The sequence below is a fragment of the Dasypus novemcinctus genome, chromosome 20 (assembly GCF_030445035.2).
Source record: "Dasypus novemcinctus isolate mDasNov1 chromosome 20, mDasNov1.1.hap2, whole genome shotgun sequence".
Taxonomy (NCBI): Eukaryota; Metazoa; Chordata; class Mammalia; order Cingulata; family Dasypodidae; genus Dasypus; species Dasypus novemcinctus.
In genome coordinates this window covers 4,870,178-4,891,411 of record NC_080692.1, presented here as the reverse complement: position 1 = coordinate 4,891,411, position 21,234 = coordinate 4,870,178, and the positions used below count along the sequence as shown (strand labels likewise).

General features: G+C 56.4%; 1 protein-coding gene across 1 annotated transcript in view; it reads right to left on the bottom strand.

Moving 5' to 3' along the window:
• The window catches only part of NMT2 (N-myristoyltransferase 2), a 94,035-nt gene that overhangs the window by 43,732 nt on the left and 29,069 nt on the right, over nucleotides 1-21,234 (bottom strand). The window contains exons 2-7 of the mRNA XM_071210055.1: nucleotides 19,562-19,697; nucleotides 7,809-7,953; nucleotides 5,497-5,615; nucleotides 5,328-5,419; nucleotides 5,128-5,244; nucleotides 4,002-4,172 (exon numbers count right to left, since the gene is read on the bottom strand). Coding sequence (XP_071066156.1) covers nucleotides 4,002-4,172; nucleotides 5,128-5,244; nucleotides 5,328-5,419; nucleotides 5,497-5,615; nucleotides 7,809-7,953; nucleotides 19,562-19,697 — 780 coding nt within the window. The remainder of the gene's footprint in view (nucleotides 1-4,001; nucleotides 4,173-5,127; nucleotides 5,245-5,327; nucleotides 5,420-5,496; nucleotides 5,616-7,808; nucleotides 7,954-19,561; nucleotides 19,698-21,234) is intronic.

Sequence of the window (21,234 nt, the reverse complement as noted above, 5' to 3'; positions counted from 1 at the left end):
CTATAAACAAAACTGGCCAAAAGACAGGAGCCTCCGGCCGCTCTCGGCCTCTGGGGGTTCTCTCTTTCTGCAGCTGCAGGTGGCCCTGGAGTCCTCTCTCACATGGCAGGTCAAATGGCTGCTCGCTGCATTCCGTTTATATACAATTCTAGTAAAAGGATTAGGACCCACAGAGTCCAGCAATCTAACCAAGGGCCCTTACCTGAAGCAATCTACTCTAAAGCGATCTAATCAATTTTCCCTGGACTGAATCTAACCAAGAGGTCCTGCACACAAGAGGTTCCCTGGCACCAATTTTCTGGAGTCCAGAAAAGAATCAAACCAGGACCCTACTGTATCTAGAAAGACAACAGTGACTCCTTCTCATGTTTGGGAGGGGTCTGGCAACATTCCACTGGAGTCTACTGATTAAGTTAAACATCTAAATTATTTGGGAATAACCTCAGAGGCTAACAACTGATGAAACCAAAGATGCAAAAAAAAAGATCCCATCAGGCAGTTTCCACCACCCGGGTGCTGGACCTGGAACTTGCTTCTAAACCAACATAATTAGAAGTGGGGCCTGGCTGTCATGTCACACACTTCTCAGCAGGGTCCCACAGACAGCCAAAGTAGATACAACCCCAGGTACTGGTGCTCCTGAGGGCTGTGGAGACACCCAGGTCCTAGAGTCATGGCAGATGGTTCTGGAGTTCGATGCCTTGCCAGTGGGCCCTACATTGGAATTTGTGCTCCTGAGTGTGATGGAGTTGGACTCAGACGGGACCTTTCTACACATGCCACTTCTGTCACTTTGACTGAAGCTGTGTTTGGCACTGGGGTGGATGTATGTTCAGGAGACTTGAATCTCTGGCCTGGTCATATGCCAGCTGGGCCCTGGGCCTCAGCAGAGTTGCAGCTCCTACTCTCCAGGTCGTTGGACTTACCCAGGGCAGCTAACAGGGAGGTGAAGACGGTCAACCACTGCACTGGGGGCCGAGTGCCTAACTGCAAGCAGGAGAATCGCTACGTGGGATCTAAGCCCCCTCTCGATATAGAGATGGAGTGGACATTGCCATCCCAAGGCCCTCAGGATGGAGGAATAAAATATGGATTAGAGTGGACTTACTGGTATTCTATTACAGAACTATTGTGACTAGTAATAGAAGAAATTGTAGCATTGATGTGGAGACAGTGGTCACGGGAGTTGCTGAGGGCAGGGAGAGGGAAGAAGAGATGAGGTGTGGACACATTTTTGGGACTTGGAGTTGTCCTAAATGATATTGCAGGGACAGATGCTGGACATTATATATCCTGCCGTAACCCACTGAATGGACTGGGGGAGAATGTGAACTACAAAGTAAACTATAATTCATGCAGTGCAGCAGTGCTCCAAAATGTATTCACCAAATGTAGTGAATGTGCCACAATGATGAGGGAGGTTGCTGATGTGGGAGGAGTGGGGGGTAGGGTATGGGGTATATGGGAACCTCTCATATTTTTTAATGTAACATTTTTTGTGATCTATGTATCTTTAAAAAAAAAAAGACAATTAAAAAAAAAAAGATTCCTTGAGATCCTGTCCCACCCTGCTGGCAGTCTTTCTCCCAGTGGGCTCTGCAGAAGCCGTTGCCACACTCTGAGCTACCCTAGGAAGAAGCCCCCGTGGCAAGGAGCCGAGGGCGCCCCTGGCCGACAGCCGGCAGGAGCTGAGGCCCGCGGTCCAGCAGCCCCAGAGTCACGGAGCCCTGCTGGCAACGGTGAGCTCGCAAGCAGATCCCTCCCTGGCCAAGCTGTCCGCTGAGACCCAGCCCTGACCAGCCCCTTGATGATGCTTCAGAAGAGACCTGAACAGAGAACCAGATGAGCTGGGCCTGAATTTCCCACCCAGAACCTGAGAGATTGGAAACGAGCATTGTTTCAAAGTGCTGAGCGGGCGGTAATCTGTCATGCAGCAAGTGATAACTAACGTTATCATATAAATTCCTAACACAGGTAAGACCTGGTGAGCACATGTAAATTTCCCCTTTAAGAGAGACAACTCTTCATACGGAAAATATGCTAGTTGAAAAAAATAACAATTTAATGAGGCATTATTTCCTCTCCCCAGAAATTTATTCCTTAGTTCCATTATGTTAAGATATCATCAGAGGGAAGTGGATTTGGTTCAATGGATAAAGCATCCACCTACCACATGGGAGGTCCAGGGTTCAAACCCAGGGCCTCCTGACCCCAGTGATGAGCTGGCCCACGCACAGTGCTGATGCGTGCAAGGAGTGCTGTGCCACGTAGGGGTGTCCCCTGCGTAGGGGGGCTCCATGTGCAAGGAGTGTGCCCCATAAGGAGAGCCGCCCAGTGCGAAACAAAGTGCAGCCTGCCCAGGAATGGCGCTGCCCATACGAAGAGCTGACACAGCAAGATGACGCAATGAAGAGATACAGATTCCTGGTGATGCAGACAAGAATGCTAGCAGACACAGGAGAACACACAGAGCAGACCAGAGAAATAAATTAAAAAATAAATATTAAAAAAAAAGAGATGTCATCAGAAGCCTGAACTTTTCTTCCTTCTCACTTGACAGACCATACTCAAAATTTCAAAACTTATGTGTTTTTATTTTAATCTGTGCAGCTACAAACTGAAGAATTTAAAAAGCCTAAAAAAAATTAAAAAATTAAAAAGGCCTGGGCACCCCTAATTTCCCTAGTCCCAAGCTCTGAGCATTCTTCCTAATTACCCAGTCACTTTCTCAGTCCCATGAGCCAGTTTGCAGATCCTGAAAATCATTCTTTGCTGCATTAAAATCTTTGACTGCTAGTTTTGAAAAACTGCAAAGCACTCTTACTTACATCCGGAAGTCTGTACAGCTTCATCGTTCTCTGTAAAGTCATATTTCTACTCAAGTGGGAAAATTTCACTTCTACCAATTTTCTGGGATTTAGGGATCGATGCCAGTATCTGGAATACAATAAAGGTTTTAAAAATTGACTTGATTTCTAGTTCTACAAGTTTTCACGGTCAGCTAGCGCTTACATAAGCGTTTTCTGAACACCTGTGTTGTGAGGATGCAGAGCTGGGTGTGGGCTCTCTTCCTGTGTGATCGTTTTATTGGTCACCGTTCACTCTAAAGTGCACCCTGGGTGTCTAGTTATGTTACTCTGGAACTTGGACCTTTTGTGTCTTTCAATAAAGAGGAATTTTTAGACTTCAAAAGAAGTATTAATAATGCTCAGTTTGCAAGTATTTAACTCCCACTGCTGATTCTAAAAAAGGCAAGCCAAAAAGTTAAAAAACATGAAACTATTTTCCCCCAGTTACTAGTCATCACACTATAGAAATCAACTTTTTGAGAAATTCACTTAAATTTTTTCTAAGTGATTCCTGTGTAGGTATGGGCATGTACGAGCTATACTAAAGTGTTTCCGTTAAGTCTTTCCTTCTGCTTGTCAATGGAATAATTTAATAGTCTATAGTAATTGCAGTTTTACTTTAATGCTATGTTAACTTGAAGTTTCATCTTGATTTGAGTCAATAAAAACAGTGGAGGGTGATAAACTCCCTGCTGCTTTAGAAATAGGTCAGTCAAAGATAGTCTGACAATGTTCTCAGTGGAAAAACCTCTGAAAGCCTAATAAGAGCAGATGAAATCATAAGAGCTTTAGCCTTCTTACTATGGCTTCTGAATCGCTGTTTATCAAGCGTTTGGAATTGTTACCGGTAGTGCTGCAAAGCAGGTATAAACTGAGTGTCGGGGTGGACAGAAAACTGTCTCCACTTGGCAGTCTGAGACCAGTCCTGGGTTTCCAAGGCTACAGCCAGCACTAGTCTTTCAAACGGAATGGAAACAAATCCAGGTCATCCCTGCGGCTGTGCGCCGTGCTGGAGAGAGGCTCGTCCCGGCTGCTGCCCAAGGACCACACAAGCACAAGCTGGCAGGGCCCGGGAGCCCTGCCTTCTCAGTGACACCGAGAGCGCTACTTCCAGCACAGCGGGGTCAGGCCCGGTGAGGAAGGGGGCGTTACCTGCACGTGGCTACGGGCTTCGGGAGAACGACCCCTGCAGTATAGACCGCCTGGAAGAGTCCCTCCAGGTTCACCCGCCTGGTGATTTCTCGAATCAGCACTGGGGCGACCCGCTTGGATCGCAATTTCTTATGAACACAGAGAAAGTTGATTTCTACCATCTTCTTCACACTAAGAAATGGAGTTGTCAAAAATTAGAGCAAGCGTAAGATGAAAACATTGAAGGAAAAAAAGGGCATTACCCATGAAGTTTCAAAGAACACTAAACTGGAAAACATCCTTTATCCCCATACTTAAGAAAAATACTCTGTCGTTGAGTCATTCCACAAATTCAGACTGATACACAATTCCCCACCGCCCACTGCCCAAGTGATTCTAACTCTGGGTCACGGAGATGCAAGCCCTTGAGTTCTGGATAAATTTTAGGGCTTTGGCATTTTCCAGTTTTCACCTTAGAACTGGTGAAGCCAAAGGCATCTCTTAAAAGCTTGTGAATCTGTTTTTCCTCTAATGTATAAATTTTGGCAATGACTGGCCACCCAGGCACCAGAGAGTGGTGAGATGATGCTCTGGAGTCTAACAAGCCTCAGGAGCTGAGTGGGGGTGGATCAGACAGAAGCCGGCCTGTTCTGGCCTAGAACCTTCTGGTTCCAGGTGGGCGGGCGCTTCTCTTGCCCAGCTGAGTCATTAATTTCATTCCTGGGAGAACGCTAGAGAACCCCTGCGGATGGCACACACCCTTCTGGAGATTCAAGGCCTGCTGCTGATCCAATACATTGAAAGCTAAACAGACCTACTATGCGTTAGCCTCCAACTTTCAGGACTGGAGATGCAGGACAAAGGCAACCCACTTATCCTGCGGATGGAACGTTTTTAGCTCCTCTAAATTTTTAAAGTAATTTTAAAAGCCTATTTTTGGGGGAATTTTTTTGGAAGTTCACGTTTTCTTCGTTGCCCTGTTGCTGAGTCAGTGCTGCCCACGCCAAGCAGGGGAAGGCCACCAGCCCTGCCACCCGTCTCACCTGCGTCGGCGCTTCCCCAGGGAGGCCCTGCTCACCAGACGCCGGAGCCGAGCGCAGGGCGCGGCAGCGCGCAGGCGCGCTCAGGGACCCGCCGCCGCGCGTACCTGTCGTAGACCCGGATGACCGCTGGGATCGCGCTGATGAACCCGACCAGCTTCTTATTTGAAGACACCCTGACGCCGCAGTGCCACTGGGGGAGCCAGCCCGGGGGACGCAGGGCCCTGCAGGCGGCGTGGAGAGAGGACAGGCCCGTGAGCGCGGGGCGGGCGCGCCGACCCGCCCGCGCGCCAGGCCGCCCGCTCACCACAGCAGGAAGGCGGGCGAGTAGTCGAAGCGGAACATGTTGTCGTCGTCCTCCACGTAGTTCTCGTTCAGCAGCGTGTACAGCTCCCGGAGCTGCGGGGAAACGCGCGGCCTAGCCAGGGCGCTCGCCGCGGGCGGCGCGGGGCCGGGCGGGCGGCGGGGCTACTCACCACGTCCGCGTCGCTCAGGTCCAGCGTGTCCCACGCGAAGCCCTGCGGCAAGGAGTAGGGCTCCTGCCGCACGCTGTCTTTGTCCGGCTCGATGGCGCCGTGAGACGTGACCACCTCGTCTGGGGAGCGAGAGCCACGGGGAAGGGAGGTTAAACCGCGAGGGGCTCCGCGGCCCCTGCCTGTGCCACGGTGAGGGCAGGGCGCTTGGGCTGAAGGGCGTCTCGGGAAAATGCTTTATTCACGCGGCTGCCTCGGGAGTCAGAGTCCTCGGGCAGTGCTAGAACTGCCACGGCGCCAGCAAAATAAAAGAATAGGCCGTGCCACCCACCAGCGCGGCTGCACCCTGGGGACGGGGTTCCGTCCCCCTCCACCGTGCGCAGCCCGCGTCGGACACGACACCCCTGGCCATGTCCTCTTTCTACGCTGCATCTCTGCCAGCCAGGGGGGCGACGGTCAGCGGGGAGAGGGGGCTGCGGGGACCCCTGACCCATCCGGCAAAACCTGAAACCAGCTTCCGGCCTGCTGGCTGCTGCCTGCGGGGGCCCAGCATCATACTCCACGTGCCTCTCTGCGCCCCCTGCCCGCCCCCGTCCTTCTCCACCCGTCCCCCTCCCCGCGCCCCTGCCCAGCCCCGTCCTTTACCCGCACCCCCGCACCCCTGCCCAGCCCCCTGCCCCGCCCCCGTCCTTCTCCATCCTTCTCCATCCTTCTCCACCCTTCTCCACCCGTCCCCCCCACCTGGCTGCAGGGTGTGCCCCTCACGGCCCCTCCTGGCTTTCAGACACACGCGCCGCTCACGGGTCTCCACTCGCCGTGCCTCCCACCCCGCGCCCTGCCTTCCACCCCATGCGCGCAGCACCCCGTGCCCGGCACACGGACCGGCCCGCCCGTCTCCGCTAAGCACAGCCCCCAGGCCGCTGCAAGCCCCTCTGGGTGGGGGCCTGGGTCCGCACCGGCTCCCAGGGTCCCCCTCACCTGCCCTCTCTGCCCCCTAGTCCCTCAGGAGCCCCTCAGACCTTGCAGTCCCTTCACCAGTGCTTAGGGCTGCCCAGGGCAGTCCCCGCGGGACCCCCCCACTCTCGGGGCTGCAGGGACCCTCGCTCTGGCGTCTGCCTGAACTGAGCTGCAAGATGCCCCCCACCTGCCTCCAACTCGGAAGTCGTGCCCGACAGAGCGGAAAGGCCAAGTGTGCTGGGCCGGTGGGCTTCGTCCCAGAGGGTGGGAGGCGCCAGGGGAAGCCGTGTTCTTCCCCGCGGGGGACCCAGCGGCTGCCACGGCGGGGTGGGCAGCCTCCCGCCGGGCCCGTCACTAACGGCAACTCCTTTCAATGCCACTTAGGCTTTTTCTTTATTACTAAACATATTTCTAGAATATGACAGAAAAGATGTCAAGCTAAGATCATTTCTTTTCTCAACCCTCAGAAGCTGAGTTTTTAAGCAACTTGAGGTGGGGGAGGAGAGAGGAGTGAGCCCTTTAACAAAGCCAGAAAACCTGTTTAAAGACCCAGAAAGACTGTCCCCTGATTTACACTGGACAAAACGAAGTATTTGTACAGAGTTGGGCCATTAAAAATGTTGGGTGGCAACTAGCCCCTCTGTATTACACAGATTCTGAAATGTGAACAATATGAAAGAAAAACCAGAAATGATATGATAAGCCTATCAAAGCAGCAGGTTCAGGTGGTAACACACCTCAAAACTTTCTTGGCATTTATAGCATCATCTTTTTGCATAATGTAAAAGAGGGAAAAATTACACTGCTTTTGGCAAGTTACCTTATCAACATCTCTTATCAACGGTGACCTCTCTGGGGGTCCCGGAAGGACACAGGGAAGAGGTGACTCCTGGCAGAGCTCTCCCAGGGTGCCCACTCGGGTGTGACAGAACTGATACTAATCAACACCAGAGTATTCAGAACCATTGTGTTAAAAAAGGCAAAATTTCCCCTTTCAGTAGGAGTCAATAGGGCAAAATTTCTGTGTCTTTTGGAATAACGGAGGTATGCACCTGCTATGCAGGGGAAAAACAACTAACTACGCAAGGGGGACCAAGAGTGGCTCTGTCTTTAATATACACACTTTAATGCTCTAAAGTTTCAGGGGTGGGGAAATTGGCTATTTTTAGGCAGACAGGAATTGGATAACATTGTGTTATTAAAAGTCAACATTGCTACCTAAAATTAAGATGAAAAATATTTTTATGAACACTTCTCATCCAAGGAAAGAAACAAATCATGAAAGTGAAGTCAGGCCTCTCCCGTTTTTGCTTGCTGCTGCCCCAGCTTTGCTTTGGGAACAAGGCAGGAGCGCTCACTTAGTTTGGGCACTGGCTGCGTGTCCCAGAACTGGTATCTGTGCTCCACCGCCTCCTCGATGCTCCGGGCTGGGCCCTGGCACACGGAGAGCAGCTCCATCGCCCTCTGGATGTCCTGCAGCTTCTGCATCGGGATGGCGGGGTTCTAGAGGAGCAAAACACGGAGACAGACGGTGAGGAGCCGCGTCGCTCTAAGCCGGGGTGCACAGCTCCCGGTGTGAGACCTCAATGCCTGCAAGCCAGCGGTCCCCCGGCACATGAAGGCTTTGGGCTCAATTATGTCAGCGCGCCGAAAAACAAACAGACGCGTGATGGCCAGGGGAACGGGTCTGCAGTCCTCGAGCAGCTGGGCGGCCGGGGGACCTCATGTGAGCCACCCCAGCCTCGGCCCCCGTCTCGGCCCCATGCAGTGGTGTTCATCCTCTCATGCTCACTGCCAGCCAGCCAAGCTCTGCTGTGGCAATGCGGGCACAGAGCCAGGAACTTCCAAAATGGAAACCCGGCAGATGGGAAAATCTTTGTTCTTTAAAAATAAAAAAAGGAAGAAAAGACACCTGAACTCAGAGCTGGGACTTCTTCCTGCACTGCACCCTGTCCTCTCTGAACCTGGTGGCTTCTCTGGAGGCAAGTCTTCTGTAGCAGTTTGATATGGTTATGAATTCCAAAAATAGACACTGGATTATGTTTGTAATCTGGTCTGTACCTGGGCATGACTGAGTTATGATTAGGGCTCTGATTGGGCCAAGTCACTGGGGCACTGAGTCCCCATCCCTTGGTAGGTGGGGACTCACAGATAAAAGGCATGCAAAGGACAGAGTTGAGGGTTTTGATGTTGTGAGTTTTGATGTTCGAGTTTGATGCTGAAACCTTAAGCTAGAGCCCTGAGAAGTAAGCTCACACAGGAAAGAGAAGCAAGACCCTAGAAGGGAGGAACCCAGGAAGCCTGAACCCTTGCAGACGTCGGCAGTCATCTTGCTCCAAATAGACTTTGGGGAGGGAAGTAACTTATGCTTTATGGCCTGCTATCTGTAAGCTCCTACCCCAATAAATATTCCTTATAAAAACTAACCAATTTCTGGTATTTTGCATTAGCACCCCTTTCTTTGGCTGACTAATACAGAATTTGGTATCAGGAGTGGGATAGTGCTTTTGCAATTACTGAAATGCCGGAATTGTTTCATAAATCGTAGGGATATTTTTTGGAGGAATTGTAAGATGCTGAAAGAAAAGACTTACTGTACTCTGAAGAGACTGTTGATAGCAATATGGATGCTAAAGAGACTTTTTATGATGCCTTAGAAGTAAATGATGAAACTATTATGGGAAACTGGAGAAAAAGCGATCTGTGTTTTAAAGTTGCAGAGAACTTAGCAAGATTAACGTCTAGTGTTTTATGGAGGGCAGAATTTGAAAATGGCAAGCCTGGGCATTTAACTGAAGAAATTTCCAAAGTAAACCCGGAAAATGTGGCTTGGCTTCTGCTTGTAGCTTATAGCAAAATGCTAGACGAGAAAGATATACTGAGGACTGAACTGTCAGGCACAAAGAAAACAGAAACTAATTCTGAAAATTCCAAGCCTCCGGAAATCAAGCTCCCAGATGAAAAGTACCCCATTGAAGGACTTAACTAAACTTGGAAATTGTAAATCAGGATTAAAGATGCAGTTATCTAGGAAAGACTTGTGGAAAGTCTTACTCTCTGATGGCTTGGATCCTTGCTTCTTGCATGCTAAACGAACAAGGTTTTTTGAGAGAACTGTATGAACAAAACCACGGTTGGCTTGGATGAAAAGGGATGTGGAAAGGAGAGATAGCTTTAAGAGGAAAACCATGGAAGCTGAGATCTGGAATTAAGACTTCACCTTAAGCCGAGAGAGGAACCCCACCCATGTATACAGAGAGGGTGAGTTTGCACCAGCAGTTGAAAAGGGTGGATGTTCCCACCTGATGTTCTGGGAGAGTTTTGTCATACCAGGGTACAGAGAAGGTGGAGCACATTCCCCAAGGACTAGGGCGGTTAAGGTCGGCACCCCACACGTCTGAGACGGGTAGACCTGTCCCCCATGGGTTAGGGAAGGCCAGGTGGTCAACTCGTTTCTCTGAGAGGTTGAGCCTGTATGCCAAAGGTTAGGGGGAATGTTGTCTTCATGTCCTGTACTAAGGGGTTTAAGACTCTGACCCAAAGATTGGGTGAGGTGTGGCAATCACCCAGCACTCTTGGAGGCTGAGGTCTGGAGCTTGGTCGACACCCAGAGGCTTGATGAGGCTGGAACCAAGAAAGTGGCCATTGGGCAAGCTGGTGGAAAGGGCGGGTTCCCATAAGGCCCCAAGAAGAAACCATCATCTTAAGGACACTGAGACTGAAATCAATGGAGGATGCCCTCCAGGTTTACTGAACTGTAGAGGATCCATGAGTCATGTTTCCCTCCCAATTTTTCCTTATTGTAATGAAAATGTTTATCCTTTGTCCACTCCTGTACTGGAAACAGATTGTTTTGTAACCTTCAGAGGTCTATAGCAGATAGGACTTTGCCCCAAGACAAACTGTATTTTTTTAAGTTGATTGTGATATGATTTAGTACTTGCATTGTTACTGATTTAAGGTTTTTTTTTCAATATTGTAATGTCTTTTTGGAATTCGGAGGATGGAGTGTAGCAGTTTGATATGGTTATGAATTCCAAAAATAGATTTATGTTTGTAATCTGGTCTGTACCTGGGTGCGATTAAGTTATAATTAGGGCTTTGATTAGGCCAATTGTACCAGTCAATTTGATTGGCCTCACAGATAAAAGATATTGCAAAAGACAGAGATGAAGGTTTTTGATATTGGAGTTTTGATGATGGAGTTTGATAGTAAAGTCTTAAGCTGAAGCCCCAGGAAGTAAGCTCATAGAGGAAAGAGAAGCCAGCCCCAGGAAGAGAGGAACCCAGGAAGCCTGAGCCCCGGCAGACCCTGGCAGCCATCTTGCTCCAACACATGGCAACAGACCTTGGTGACGGAAGTATCTTATGCTTTATGGCCTGGTAACCGTGAGCTTCTACCCCAATAAACTCCCTTTATAAGGCCCAGCAGATTTCTGGTGTTTTGCGTCTGCGCCCCCTGGCTGACTCGTGCACCTTCCACTGAGAGGGCAGAGCTTTCTCCACAGCCGGAGCTCAGCGACCGCTGCCTAAGAGTCAAGCACTCTCCGCCTCTGGAATGGACAGCAGCTTTAAATTCCAAAGTTCCTTCCTCAAAGCCAGAGTCCCCTCAGCCCCTCCGTCATCCCCTCAGCAACGGAAGGGCCCCTGAAAATGAGCCTACGCCTGGACTGAGGGCGCGCCGCAGGGCTGAAGAGGAAAACAGGTGAGATTTTAATTCATGGAAAGTCCCTGAAATGTTCAGGCTTCCGCCGCCCGGCGAGGAGCGCGCTCGGCTCCGGCCCGAGGCGTGGGAAGACGCGCGGCCGCCGTCCTCCTGCGGGCCGCGCACCCGGTTCCCGCGGCGCTCTGACCGCTCAGCGGCACCGGCCCCGGGGCCACCTTCACCCGCGCAGCCTGCCCGTCTGACAGCGCGAAGAGGGGTGATTCGTACAGGCCGCCCGGGACTGCTCTGCTCCCGGGTGTCTGTGAAGGTCTGAAGTCTTTATGAATCCCAATAAGAAAATGTCCTGCTCTTGCGCGGATCCGTTCCTGCGGGGGTGGGCCTGCTGGGGACGCGCCAGTGACGCCGACGCGGGCTGCGCTCCCGCCGACACGCGGGAAAGGGCTGTGCGTGCGGCCCTGCCGCGGGGGAAGAGGGCTCCAGCTCGCCTAAGCTGCCGCGGGCAGGGAGGCCGGGAGGGCAGGGAGGCCGGGAGGGCAGGGAGGCCGCGCGGGCAGGGAGGCGGCGCGGGCAGGGAGGCCGGGAGGGCAGGGAGGCCGGGCGGGCAGGGAGGCCGCGCGGGCAGGGAGGCGGCGCGGGCAGGGAGGCGGCGAGGGCAGGGAGGCCGGGAGGGCAGGGAGGCCGGGCGGGCAGGGAGGCCTGGCGGGCAGGGAGGCGGCGCGGGCAGGGAGGCCGGGCGGGCAGGGAGGCGGCGCGGGCAGGGAGGCCGGGTGGGCAGGGAGGCCGGGAGGGCAGGGAGGCCGGGAGGGCAGGGAGGCCGGGCGGGCAGGGAGGCGGCGCGGGCAGGGAGGCGGCGAGGGCAGGGAGGCCGGGCGGGCGGGCAGGGAGGCCGGGAGGGCAGGGAGGCCGGGCGGGCAGGGAGGCCGGGAGGGCAGGGAGGCCGGGAGGGCAGGGAGGCGGCGCGGGCAGGGAGGCCGGGCGGGCAGGGAGGCGGCGCGGGCAGGGAGGCCGGGCGGGCAGGGAGGCCGGGAGGGCAGGGAGGCCGGGAGGGCAGGGAGGCCGGGCGGGCGGGCAGGGAGGCAGCGCGGGCAGGGAGGCTGGGAGGGCAGGGAGGCCGGGCGGGCAGGGAGGCCGGGCGGGCAGGGAGGCCGGTAGGGCAGGGAGGCGGCGCGGGCAGGGAGGCCGGGCGGGCAGGGAGGCGGCGCGGGCAGGGAGGCCGGGCGGGCAGGGAGGCCGGGAGGGCAGGGAGGCCGGGAGGGCAGGGAGGCCGGGAGGGCAGGGAGGCCGGGCGGGCGGGCAGGGAGGCAGCGCGGGCAGGGAGGCCGGGAGGGCAGGGAGGCGGCGCGGGCAGGGAGGCCGGGCGGGCAGGGAGGTGGCGAGGGCAGGGAGGCCGGGAGGGCAGGGAGGCCGGGCGGGCAGGGAGGCCTGGCGGGCAGGGAGGCGGCGCGGGCAGGGAGGCCGGGCGGGCAGGGAGGCCGGGCGGGCAGGGAGGCGGCGAGGGCAGGGAGGCCGGGCGGGCAGGGAGGCCGGGCGGGCAGGGAGGCGGCGCGGGCAGGGAGGCCGGGAGGGCAGGGAGGCCGGGCGGGCAGGGAGGCCGCGCGGGCAGGGAGGCGGCGCGGGCAGGGAGGCCGGGAGGGCAGGGAGGCCGGGCGGGCGGGCAGGGAGGCAGCGCGGGCAGGGAGGCCGGGAGGGCAGGGAGGCCGGGCGGGCAGGGAGGCCGGGAGGGCAGGGAGGCCGGGCGGGCGGGCAGGGAGGCAGCGCGGGCAGGGAGGCTGGGAGGGCAGGGAGGCCGGGCGGGCAGGGAGGCCGGGAGGGCAGGGAGGCCGGGCGGGCGGGCAGGGAGGCAGCGCGGGCAGGGAGGCCGGGCGGGCAGGGAGGCCGGGAGGGCAGGGAGGCCGGGAGGGCAGGGAGGCGGCGCGGGCAGGGAGGCCGGGCGGGCAGGGAGGCGGCGCGGGCAGGGAGGCGGCGCGGGCAGGGAGGCCGGGCGGGCAGGGAGGCCGGGAGGGCAGGGAGGCCGGGAGGGCAGGGAGGCCGGGCGGGCGGGCAGGGAGGCGGCGCGGGCAGGGAGGCCGGGAGGGCAGGGAGGCCGGGAGGGCAGGGAGGCGGCGCGGGCAGGGAGGCCGGGCGGGCAGGGAGGTGGCGAGGGCAGGGAGGCTGGGAGGGCAGGGAGGCCGGGCGGGCAGGGAGGCCTGGCGGGCAGGGAGGCGGCGCGGGCAGGGAGGCCGGGCGGGCAGGGAGGCCGGGCGGGCAGGGAGGCGGCGAGGGCAGGGAGGCCGGGCGGGCAGGGAGGCCGGGCGGGCAGGGAGGCGGCGCGGGCAGGGAGGCCGGGAGGGCAGGGAGGCCGGGCGGGCAGGGAGGCCGCGCGGGCAGGGAGGCGGCGCGGGCAGGGAGGCCGGGAGGGCAGGGAGGCCGGGCGGGCGGGCAGGGAGGCAGCGCGGGCAGGGAGGCCGGGAGGGCAGGGAGGCCGGGCGGGCAGGGAGGCCGGGAGGGCAGGGAGGCCGGGCGGGCGGGCAGGGAGGCAGCGCGGGCAGGGAGGCCGGGAGGGCAGGGAGGCCGGACGGGCAGGGAGGCGGCGCGGGCAGGGAGGCGGCGCGGGCAGGGAGGCGGCGAGGGCAGGGAGGCCGGGAGGGCAGGGAGGCCGCGCGGGCAGGGAGGCCGGGCGGGCAGGGAGGCCGGGCGGGCAGGGAGGCCGGGAGGGCAGGGAGGCCGGGCGGGCAGGGAGGCGGCGCGGGCAGGGAGGCCGGGCGGGCAGGGAGGCGGCGCGGGCAGGGAGGCCGGGCGGGCAGGGAGGCGGCGAGGGCAGGGAGGCCGGGAGGGCAGGGAGGCCGGGCGGGCAGGGAGGCCTGGCGGGCAGGGAGGCCGGGCGGGCAGGGAGGCGGCGCGGGCAGGGAGGCCGGGAGGGCAGGGAGGCCGGGAGGGCAGGGAGGCCGGGCGGGCAGGGAGGCGGCGCGGGCAGGGAGGCGGCGCGGGCAGGGAGGCGGCGAGGGCAGGGAGGCCGGGAGGGCAGGGAGGCCGGGCGGGCGGGCAGGGAGGCAGCGCGGGCAGGGAGGCCGGGAGGGCAGGGAGGCCGGGCGGGCAGGGAGGCCGGGAGGGCAGGGAGGCCGGGAGGGCAGGGAGGCGGCGCGGGCAGGGAGGCCGGGCGGGCAGGGAGGCGGCGCGGGCAGGGAGGCCGGGCGGGCAGGGAGGCCGGGAGGGCAGGGAGGCCGGGCGGGCGGGCAGGGAGGCAGCGCGGGCAGGGAGGCTGGGAGGGCAGGGAGGCCGGGCGGGCAGGGAGGCCGGGAGGGCAGGGAGGCCGGGAGGGCAGGGAGGCGGCGCGGGCAGGGAGGCCGGGCGGGCAGGGAGGCGGCGCGGGCAGGGAGGCCGGGCGGGCAGGGAGGCCGGGAGGGCAGGGAGGCCGGGAGGGCAGGGAGGCCGGGCGGGCGGGCAGGGAGGCAGCGCGGGCAGGGAGGCCGGGAGGGCAGGGAGGCGGCGCGGGCAGGGAGGCCGGGCGGGCAGGGAGGTGGCGAGGGCAGGGAGGCCGGGAGGGCAGGGAGGCCGGGCGGGCAGGGAGGCCTGGCGGGCAGGGAGGCGGCGCGGGCAGGGAGGCCGGGCGGGCAGGGAGGCCGGGCGGGCAGGGAGGCGGCGAGGGCAGGGAGGCCGGGCGGGCAGGGAGGCCGGGCGGGCAGGGAGGCGGCGAGGGCAGGGAGGCCGGGAGGGCAGGGAGGCCGTGTGGGCAGGGAGAGGGCAGGGAGGCCGGGCGGGCAGGGAGGCGGCGCGGGCAGGGAGGCCGGGAGGGCAGGGAGGCCGCGTGGGCAGGGAGGCGGCGCGGGCAGGGAGGCCGGGCAGGCAGGGAGGCGGCGAGGGCAGGGAGGCGGCGAGGGCAGGGAGGCCGGGAGGGCAGGGAGGCCGGGCGGGCAGGGAGGCGGTGCGGGCAGGGAGGCGGCGCGGGCAGGGAGGCCGGGAGGGCAGGGAGGCCGCGCGGGCAGGGAGGCCGGGCGGGCAGGAAGGCGGCGAGGGCAGGGAGGCGGCGAGGGCAGGGAGGCCGGGAGGGCAGGGAGGCCGGGCGGGCAGGGAGGCGGCGCGGGCAGGGAGGCCGGGAGGGCAGGGAGGCCGGGAGGGCAGGGAGGCCGGGAGGGCAGGGAGGCGGCGCGGGCAGGGAGGCCGGGCGGGCAGGGAGGCGGCGAGGGCAGGGAAGCCGGGCGGGCAGGGAGGCGGCGAGGGCAGGGAGGCCGGGCGGGCAGGGAGGCCGGGCGGGCAGGGAGGCCGGGAGGGCAGGGAGGCCGGGAGGGCAGGGAGGCGGCGCGGGCAGGGAGGCCAGGCGGGCAGGGAGGCGGCGAGGGCAGGGAGGCCGGGAGGGCAGGGAGGCCGGGCGGGCAGGGAGGCGGCGCGGGCAGGGAGGCCGGGCGGGCAGGGAGGCGGCGAGGGCAGGGAGGCCAGGCGGGCAGGGAGGCCGGGCGGGCAGGGAGGCCGGGCGGGCAGGGAGGCGGCGAGGGCAGGGAGGCCGGGAGGGCAGGGAGGCCGCGTGGGCAGGGAGGCGGCGCGGGCAGGGAGGCGGCGCGGGCAGGGAGGCCGGGAGGGCAGGGAGGCGGCGCGGGCAGGGAGGCCGGGAGGGCAGGGAGGCGGCGCGGGCAGGGAGGCCGGGCGGGCAGGGAGGCGGCGCGGGCAGGGAGGCCGGGAGGGCAGGGAGGCCGGGCGGGCAGGGAGGCGGCGCGGGCAGGGAGGCGGCGCGGGCAGGGAGGCCGGGAGGGCAGGGAGGCCGCGTGGGCAGGGAGGCGGCGCGGGCAGGGAGGCCGGGCGGGCAGGGAGGCGGCGAGGGCAGGGAGGCCGGGAGGGCAGGGAGGCCGGGCGGGCAGGGAGGCGGCGCGGGCAGGGAGGCCGGGAGGGCAGGGAGGCCGCGCGGGCAGGGAGGCCGGGCGGGCAGGGAGGCGGCGAGGGCAGGGAGGCCGGGCGGGCAGGGAGGCCGCGCGGGCAGGGAGGCGGCGAGGGCAGGGAGGCCGGGCGGGCAGGGAGGCGGCGAGGGCAGGGAGGCCGGGAGGGCAGGGAGGCCGGGCGGGCAGGGAGGCGGCGAGGGCAGGGAGGCCGGGAGGGCAGGGAGGCCCCGGAGCCTGGAACCAGCAGAGCAGAGGCTCAGAACGCGGCCCCAGGGCTGGGCACGCAGCAGATCAACGCCAGGAAGGCGAGCCCTGCCCTGGGCCAGATTATACATTTGTCAGAGCCCATAAAACTGTAAGCACGAAGTGTAAAGCCATAGAGTACACCACAGACTTTGGTTAGTAGCAGTGCTTCTTCAATATTGGTTCATCGATTGTAACAAATGTACCGCACTAATGTAAGATGTTAATAATAGGGGAAAATGTGCGTGTGTGTGGGTTGTTCTATGGGAATTGCTATACTTTTTTTATTTTAGTATAATATATACACTTTTAATTAGAGATGTTGTGAGCTTACAAAACAACATAGTATCCAGAATTCCCATACATCAGCTCTCCACCAACAGCTTCCATTGTTTTGGAACACTGTCACTAATTACGAAAGAACATGATCAGACTATTACCACTATGATCATAGCTTACATCTGGTGTATTTTTTCCATGCACCTCCTATTTTAACACTATGTATCAGTGCTGTACGTGTGCTATGGCATGAGAGAACACTCGTATTTGCACTGCTACCCATAGTCTATCATCCACATGGTTCCCTGTGTCACACAGTCCCCTGCCTCGTACACGCTACAGTGCACACTCAGTACTCCACTTTCATCAGATTTGTGCAGTCATCACCCCAGTAAACCTTTGAATGTTTTCCTCAGTTCAAAAGAAAAAATCCCATAGCCCCCTATTACTGACCCTTAGCTTTGATATATTATCGTCTTTGACCCTGATGCAAAAATATTACAATATTGCTGTTAACTATAGTCGGTAAGTTACATTAACTGTATTTTTCCCAGGCATCACTATGTTCTTACAACCTCGTGATAGTGAATTCCTACACGTTTTTTCTTTTCCCTTTTAAGGCTTTAGATTCCATAAATGATACATCAAAAATATAGGGTAATTCCCATAAAACCCCCAACCCCTCCTATGCTTGCCCACATTAACAATATCTTTAATTAATGTGGTCCATTTTTAAGAATTGATGAACACATATTGAAGCATTGCTACTATACTTTATAGTTTCCATGTTGCACCACACAATTTATAGGTTTTGACAAAATGTGTAATGGCCTCTGTCATTGCAATGTCATGCAGAAAATTCCAATGTCCAAAACTTGCCCCTTGTTACACCCTACTCTTCCCTCTCTCTCCCCGCAGAACCTCTGGTGACTCCTGTCTTCATATCAATGTCATAAGTTCTTGCATTGCTATAATAATAATAAGTCTACTTTGGTCCAAGTTGCATTCCCCCCTTACGTTTCTTCATTCCTCAGTCTTGAGGATTTTGGGGTGGTGACGCCCACTCTATTTCTGATGGAGAGGGCGCTTAGATCCCATGGGGCACAGGGATGGACTGACTTGCTTGTAGCTGTACTCTCTGTTTTTTGGGATGGGCACTGTCCATTGTCATCCTTTTGTTAGTTCTCCTGGGCGAGTTCCGTCAACTGGAGAGTACGTGTTGGCTGTAACTCCACTGAGATTCAGAATTCAACCAGCATATGGAAGACTGAAGATTTAAGTCTCAGTAAATATATTTAACAAGTATAGTGCTAATTATAGGTTCAACTAAAAGGGGCAGAAGAGCCATGTGTAGGGAAATTACAAATGAGCCTAACTCTGTTACAGTGGGGAACAGACTGAATCCTTATACTTTTGATGTAACTTTTCTAAAACTTCTCTAAAAATAAAGTTTATTATTATTTTAAAAAAGGAAATGGAGAAAAGTCCACATTAAAACTATAATCCATCATTAGTACAATATGTGTTATCACTTGTAACGAAGTACCACACTAATGAAAGGATGTTAGTAATGAGGGAAAGTGTGGGAGGGGGAGGGCTGGGGTACATGAGAATCCCCTGTATTTTTGGCGTAACAGGTAATCTACAGCTTCTTTAAAAATAAAATAAACTCAAAAAAATTAAAAAAGTAAAACAACAACAAAATCTACATTTGTTTTTAATTAGGAAAGAAAAGAAATTCTCTATTAGAAATGCAAATAAGCTGGAAGGGCTCAGAGCCCCTGGGAGTAAAGAGGGGGTGGCGGAAGCAGAGTGTGAGGTGGAAGCAAGAGGGACAGGCCGACAGCTGCGTATCAGTCACAGTACCTCACAGGGCAATACTGCAAAGCTGAGAAACAGGGAAAACAGTCTGCAAGCTGATGATGCCTCACTATGAGTGACCTTGGACACTGTTTCTCATCGACAGAATATTCCTTACAAGATAATAAGGCTGAAAAGTTGAAAAAGGAGTACTCCATTTTCTCCTCCTCCACTCAGTCAGGGAAAGATGGGGGCAAGTAATTTCACTTCTCAACGATTCCTGGTGCTTAACAGACAAATTACCTGCGAGACTCACCTCATGGTGGGCTTTGGACAAGAAAGAATTTTCAAGCCCCACAAAATCTGCACAATGGTAGTAACTGCCACATACAGTGCTTCCTAACATGAAAGTATTTCACGAGAATAATCTAGTTTTACCTCATAACAACCCTGCGAGTTGGGGAGAAGGTAGCAGTCCCGCTTTACAGAGAAGGCGCTTCAGCAACCTGTCCAAAGCACGGAGCTGGGGGCACGGAGCTGGACTAATCCAAAGGTTCCCGCTGTCTCCTGGGCCACCTCCATCCCCATCCACCACGCCTGGGTTCCATCTGAGCTGCAATCACTCATCAAAATAACCTCTGCTTCGCTGCACTTGCACTCTCCCCTTTCACGCTGAGCTTCTTGCAGCCAGAGGGCCCAGCCCCGGGGACTGGTGGTCAGCCAGGGTGCCCGCAGCTGCCACCCCCACCCGGTGCGGGACACCTGCTGGTCTGGTCTGAATGGACCAAAGGGAGGGCTGGGCCGGTTCCTGCCACTGGTGGTCTAATTAGGCACGGCCCCTGACGACTGGCTTGACTCAAAGTCAACTTCAGACTTACCCTCGGCCGCCTCCGCTGAAATCTGCTGCCAGCTGGAGTTATGCTATTCAGCTAATTCAACGGCACCCAGAAAAATTAGAACGTGGACATCTTCTGAACTAAAAGTAACCAAGTAGTAAGTGCATCTAAAAAACAACAACAACAAAACCTAACAAGCTCACACTGAGACTTTCTTCTCTATAGCCTAAATACCAATTCACCAAGAAAAGGGAAAAAACAGCTACACGAAAGCACGGCAAGTGCCTGCTGGTTGTCTGGGTACAGGGTCGGTCTTAGGAAGGCTGTGGAAGCCTCCGCTTACTAGCGCCATGACCAACGCTGGGGCACCTGATCCACGGGCACAGACCTGCCCCCATGCGCACGCAGGCCCGCGCGGCCGGGGGAGAACGGGCTCTCACTTTGGAAGGCTGCTGAATTTTAATCTCCTGGGAATCAGACGCGGAATCTGACTTGGTGCCTCCGGAATGTGGTTTCTCCTTTTTCCTCTTCTGTTTCTTCTTTTTCTTTTTGGCTCCCAAATCCCCTCCAGGACTTCTGTTAGGAAATTCAAAGAGGGTGAAACAAGAAAAATTTTATATAAAACATTTGTTATATAAAAGTGACCTGGACAAAATTAATCACTGAGGAAAACACGTATGTTACACACAGTGGGAAAACTCTGCTAAGATGTGAGCGGAAAATGAAATTCAGTCGTGTAAGAGGCGGAGAGAAGCGTCGCAGGGGCCCGCTGGCCGCAGTCGGTCGTTGTGGGTGCCCAGATGCCCACGACGCAGGAAACTGTCTATGTAAACCACAGCTTATAACTGGATCAAACAGCTTTCACCATTACGTGCTTACCATTCTACGAGGAAAGATTTTCACTAAGAGGACTAACAATAAAAAAAAATCTAGAAAAAAATATATAACCACCTGTCATCTTCTGAAAGAGCAAAAGAGGCCAAAAAGAAAAAGGCCCAAGGAGGCTTTAATTTTCCACTTACTTGGACCTGCTCTCCCAGAAAATCCCCAATTTAGAAGCGGGGGTCCCTGCTGCCCCCATTGCCTGATGTCAGGTAAAGTGACAGGTCAGCCAGGTCCCTTCTGTGTTTCTATCTGTCCCTATTTTTCTCTTTCTTTTTCCAAATTTTAAAATTCATGTTAGTGATACAAGATTCAAATATCACTGATATAGATTAGCCTTTATAATATTGTCTCTCCAAGACAACAATACTGCTTCTGGTATATACTGTTCTAAAATTGTTTTTCCTCTTTACGTATGTCCTCATTTTACTATCGATAATTTTTTTAAAAATTGCACCCTAACAATAGTAATTTTGCAACTTCTTCTTTTCCCTTCCTCTTAACGGTGTGGTGTGGCTGTCTTTCCAATCAGGGCATACTGAGACACCTTGTTTCTTTACAGCAGCAGGATAGCACTGCATTGTGTAGATTATCATCTTTCATTTAGCCATTCCTGTATTAAAAGTCCTGCTGCAAAAGAAAAATTCCAGTACTTACATCTTTGTGCATTCAAGCTAGTATGGCCAAAGATGGAAATGCTAGGTCAAATGGCATGCACATTTTTAGTTTTAATAGATAAATCAGACGGCTTTCCTAAATAGTGTGGGCAACTTTCACCAACAGTAAAGCTGAGCACTGGGCTCCCTGACCTTTGCCCGCACTGAAATAGCATCATTCTTTTTCATCCTTTACAGTCTGACGGGAGGAAAATGAATCTCACAGTAGATTTAATTTTCATGTCTTTAATCAGGAGTGAGGCTGCATATCTTTTCATATGTTTATGGGTCATTTCTATTTTTTTCCATGAATTGCTCATTCATATCCTTTATTTCTATTAGCCATCTTTTTTTATTATTATTATTTATTCGTAGGTGATCTTTTAGCGAGCATGGATAGCTGTGGTCATTTATTAAGTATTTACTCTGGGCACTTAATTTCATTTAATCCTCCCAGAAGCCATCTGAGAAAGATACTATTTTTTTTCCTTTATTTTTTTTTTGTCTTTATTTTTTTAATATTACATTTTTTAAAAATTTAAAAATTTAAAAATTAAAAAAATACGAGGTCCCCA